General features: G+C 28.7%; 1 protein-coding gene across 5 annotated transcripts in view; it reads right to left on the reverse strand.

Moving 5' to 3' along the window:
• Window positions 1-5,512, reverse strand: part of LOC106478876 (hypoxanthine-guanine phosphoribosyltransferase-like) — a 41,031-nt gene that overhangs the window by 8,105 nt on the left and 27,414 nt on the right. For 3 of the 5 annotated variants that reach the window (XR_002610000.1, XM_022382557.1, XM_022382558.1), the window contains exons 6-7: window positions 1,556-1,602; window positions 156-230 (exon numbers count right to left, since the gene is read on the reverse strand). Coding sequence is in view for 4 of the 5 variants with exons in the window: in XM_022382557.1 (XP_022238265.1) it covers window positions 156-230; window positions 1,556-1,602 (122 nt within the window). In the remaining variant the exon portion in view is untranslated. Of the gene's footprint in view, window positions 1-155; window positions 231-269; window positions 355-1,555; window positions 1,603-5,512 lie in introns of those variants that run through there. The other 2 variants (XM_022382559.1, XM_022382561.1) reach the window with 1 other exon arrangement.

Raw genomic sequence — 5,512 nt, forward strand, 5'->3', positions numbered from 1 at the left:
AAAGAAAATGAAAAACTTTCTTCAATTAATTCACATGGATATTAAACATTGTAGTCCAAGGCATACCCAACAATAAATCTATCTGTGATTTCAAAACCTACATCTGTATGTAGAAATAAAAGGTAAAAAAAAAGAAAAAAAACTTTCTTCAATTAATTCACATGGAAAATACTCATTGTAGTCCAAGGCATACCCAACAATAAATCTATCTGGGATTTCAAAACCTACATCTGTATGTAGAAATAAAAGGTAAAGAAAATGAAAAACTTTCTTCAATTAATTCACATGGATATTAAACATTGTAGTCCAAGGCATACCCAACAATAAATCTATCTGGGATTTCAAAACCTACATCTGTATGTAGAAATAAAAGGTAAAGAAAATGAAAAAACTTTCTTCAATTAATTCAAATGGATATTAAACTAGTAAAAAAAAACCTTGTGTGAACTTGTATGCTTTTGAAACAAATAGTCTTACAAGGTTTCTCAAATACATCCCACAAGTTTTAATGATATTTGAACAATTCATGCTAATAAAAAACTTTATTAGCAAATTTTAACACCATAGCTGAATTAAGATATATATCCTTGGTAGAAGAGTTCAATACCAAGCATGGATTAGTGACCTTGTCACATTTTGACACAATGACATAAAATTTATACTTAAGCTCATAACATGAGAACTGATGTCACAGTTCTGTTGGTTTAACACAGGCATCAGACCAGCAATTATCACACACTGTCAGATTCTTAATTTCTCTTCATTCTCAGCTTGGATGACTATCATAAAGCTTCATTAGTGAAAGGAATTTTATGTTAAGACACGTCGTGCATAATAATCACGAGTTCTAGATTTCCCAAAAATATATTTTTTGTATGAATAAACAGGCACCTAATGGTAGAACCCACGTTTCATGACACAAGATGGTATATGCAAATGTGTATGAAATAAACAATATTTTTTATTTTAAAATATGACATCTTTAAAATAAAAGAAATCTTGTATTCCTACAATAGTCATTAATATACATTAAATTTCAACCAGTTCAAACTTACTCTGAAACCAACAGCTTATACTCTCCTTATCAAATCGTGAATTTGTTTTTCTCATTTTTTTTCCTTTAGCTATTTAGATTAGTTTTGTCCGATTTCAAAGAAACCCTAATCTAAGATGTCTTTCTTATTGTTTAACTGAAACAATACTACAAACAAAGAAAGGGTGAATTTCTTCACACAATACGAGTCAAATAATGTATGCAAATCAAATTACATTGTAATGAAATTTTTCTGTTCTCATTAAAAGTATTCGTATTAAACACAAGCTTTTTTAAAGCTCTAACTTATAGACTGTTGTCAAAAAATTCTAACCACTTAACAACTGTTAATGACTTAGTAATAGAAAGTTTAACTGCTCGTCATTTTATTATTTCCAAGTGCATCTTTGATGCACACGTAACCGTGAAATTTAACATAAAAAACATTAACATTTTTTATTAAAATAACATGTTTTATGAATTTATGGAAACAAGAAAAAAAAGAAGTTATAAGTTACTTACAATCTGGTCGCAACCCTGAGCTTGAAGATGTTCTCTTCACAAACAAGCTAAATAACAAAGAGAAACCGAAACGTATGTACAGTGTCACTTGTATATCTGTTATTTTGTCTAACAATTTCTACATGTATTGTTATAAAAAGGATGTATTGAAGTCTATGTTTTATAAAAATAAAATAGTCGACACTTTCTATGGACAACTTACATGTAAATTTAAGAATAAGCACTTCTTAACTTGCCTATTTTGCCAAAAATAATAAAATTAGGCTCCATCAGTAGTGTTAAAACTCATCAGAAAACACTAAGATGTTAAATGAAGAACAAACACAAAAAATTATCCCGTTATTATTAGATATAGGTAAACAGATTTTTCTCAATTAAATATCCAATGAAAATAAAGTACTCCTGTAATAATAAGCCCATAATTATATATTAGTATTTGTTTGGTGTCACCTTTATCATCTATCTATATATTTATATACATATGTATAAAGACAAAATGTGTCTTTGTTTGCATCTTAACTCCTCCAAGCCTATTGGGCCAATCTCGACCAAAATTTGTATGTAAACAAGGGGATCAAAATTGAACTTAACCATATTTCTATTTTGTAAAGCCTGTTGGGTAATTACTACCAGTCTATTGAGTCAATCACAATCTTGGCAGGTTGATGCTTTAGACAATGTTGAATATTCCAAATGGACTCAAGTTCAAAGTATAAAAGTTGCTGGATTGTTTCTCAAACAACTATGATTTTCTCATGGTCAATGAGATCATGTAAGGTGTTCAAGGTTGGGATCACCTCAAAATCTTTATTTGTTGGTAGATGGAAAGCAAACTGCATATGTTGTTTATGAAGAAGCTTTGTTAAAATTTTAAAATAAAGTTTATGTTCAAGTTATTTCTTTGAAATATTTGATTGCTGTTAAACTTGCATTGTTTTAATTAAGTTTAAACATTCCCGTCAGTTGACGGGTATTTCAGCTTGTACTTACAACAACCAAAAATAGTTTAGATGAAAAGTACATTTCATAAACATTTGTGATTAACTGACTATAGTGTATGTGTGCAGATTGACAAAAAAAAAACGTTCTTTCAGATCTGCAAACATTAATATTTTACAACTAAAACCAATTTCAGTCACTTAGATGTACTCCTGTATATATAGGATGCATTATTGTTTTCAAACTGTCTATCTTGAACATTATTTATTAAAAAAACTCTGTACTGCTGACAAAGATAAATGGAAAAAGTTAATTAACAGCACAGCTGTCCTAATAACATGTAACAGGTGGAAAAAAAGTATTGAATTATTTCAACACATACCTCCATCTTAAAATCATTGGCATACATGTATGTTCATACAAAATAGTGTAAATCATTTCACCCCTTAACAAGTTCATTCACCACCTTGAAAACCTGGCAAGCTGAATGTTGGTGAAGAAGTACTGTTGATATAAAAGAAAGAGCATTGTAATTTGGAAGGTGCTCTAGAACAACCTAGACTGATTCGCAGACATTGAAGACAAAAAATATAGCAGCCCAATGTAGACTGGAACTCAAGACATTATTCACAACTGGCACAAATATAAGATTTCATTGGTATTAGTCATACCCAAACTAACCCTTTGATGTTGTATGTTTGAGAAAAGCCAGCCATGTAAGGAGAAATACGAGAATGGAATCAAGAGCTAATTCAATGCCGAGGAGGAGAAAAACAGAAAAGACTAAGCTGATTATTCTCAGGGTAATAAATACATTAACATAAAGAGATACGTATATAAAAAAAATATTCAAATGTACCACAAAATAATAGAACTACACTAAAATATCAGATATTCTGACCCTTACAAATCTATAACTTGGGGGTGAAGAGAAAAAAAAAGGGTCATGTAGCCAAGCCATGATGAAAATACAAACCACAACTAGAACTTGAAATGGAACAAAATATCACCTTGTAAACAAGTTGAACAATCTAAATAGATGTTAAAAATTTGACAGAAATCAATTGAAAAAATAGGATACAGTTAGAGGAAGTACCATGAAATTCTTGCAAGTAGGAAGCTGGGAGTTACATTAAACATAAAAACTTCTGGCCCATTGTAACCCAATTAAAACATTTCACATCCCACAAACCAACTACGAGATCTATGACTATAATAGCTATGCTGCTATTAATACTTCCACAAATCAAGCAGTAGTTACTAACATTACTGTAGATTTTAATTAATACATGAAGAGCTTTCTTTTCATCTTGTTTTAAAAAAATACACTTGAAAACAATACAAAACAAGCTTGTCAAGACTATTGTTATTATTTTTTAATATCAGATTGTTTAAAACAATTAAAATTAATGACACATTTTTCTTATTCTGATCATCTTACTATCTTTCTTAAATTGCAAATAAACATGTTGGATGTAAGAGTTGTTGGACATTTGAAAATATTATTTTGTATTTAATGAGTTTATAACTTTAAATTAGGATAAATATTAAAAACTACTTTCATACATTTTATGGATAGTTGTTCGGGCATATCAGATTAATTCAAAGTAAATATTATTGTAAATGATAATATTTTCATGGAAGACTTGTTTTGTTGTGTTAGTAAAAAATTATGATAAATTAGAGAGTTATAAGTCTTAAAACATGTGCTAATTCTGAATGTCAAATAAGAAATCAAGATTATATGTTAAAAATAAATACATATTTATAATAATTAGAAGATATCTTGAAGATAAAATTGACTAGTATTTAAAACAAAGTCTAATGGTATGAGCTGGGAGAAAAGTTTAATAATTACTTCTGTAATTTTGAAAGTTGTAATTACGAACTGAAATTTAAGGAAAGTTTTAATGCAGATGATCAAGAAATCATTAATGTAAATGATATTTTAATAATGATAAAATTACATTAAATATAGATATAAATTAGAAAGGAAAATGTAACTGCTTCAAAAATTCAACTTAAGTTTTTAAAAACAAATGTATATTATCACTTACGACAAGATTAGTAATGCATTGAAAAGTTTGTTTGTTGAATTTCATGCAAAGCTACTTAAGGGCTATCTATGCTAACTGTCCCTAATGAGATCAGAGTGAAGGCAGTAAGTCAATACTATCCATTGCTAACTCGTGGGATACTCTTATACCATAACATTATACAGCCCCACTGTTGAAAAGGCAAGCATACTTAGTGATGGTATTTGAACCTACAACCCACAGATTGTGAGTTTAGCACCATAACCTCTAGGCTATGCAAGTTCCAGCACTGAAAAAATCAAAGAATTGATAATTTTACTAGCTTCCTTGTTTTGTTTTAGAAAACAGAAAAGAACAATCTGATCCTAAAAACTAGGATCTAGCTGTTATCTTAAAACTGTTATCTAGCTACATGATGTATTGTGAAATTTGTCAAAGATCTTATTTCATTTTTTTAGTCATGAAGTCTAAATTTTCAACACTATGGATTATTTTGGTATTTTGTTACTTAGACATTTTGAGAATGCATCTGATTCACTCCCTTAGTTTCACGTCTAAAATCTTTATAATTTTTAACTATGATTTAATTAATTACTTATTAAGATAGTTATGATGAAACAAAGTTTGTCATGCTCAAAAATACACATTTATTTAAAAGTTTAACATAATACGGAGAATTAAGGCATTCAAACAATAAATGTTCTCAGCTACCAAAACAGACACACTACATTTTTTTTTTTTTTTTTAGTTTGACCAATGACAATAAAATTCTTTTTTAATTCTACTGGCTAAATAACAATTTCAAAACTGAGCCAAAATTTTTTAATAATACAACATAAAAGTTTTATGTGAAGCCCTCCACTTGAAAATAAGCTTTCACTTAGACTAGGGGGGTTAAAAAAAAGAAAACTTTTAAGGAAAGTTAAATAGAATTATTTTTTAAAACTAAGTTAGGTTAACCAAACAACAATAATACAAGAAT

The sequence above is a fragment of the Limulus polyphemus genome, unplaced genomic scaffold, assembly GCF_000517525.1.
Source record: "Limulus polyphemus unplaced genomic scaffold, Limulus_polyphemus-2.1.2 Scaffold258, whole genome shotgun sequence".
Taxonomy (NCBI): Eukaryota; Metazoa; Arthropoda; class Merostomata; order Xiphosura; family Limulidae; genus Limulus; species Limulus polyphemus.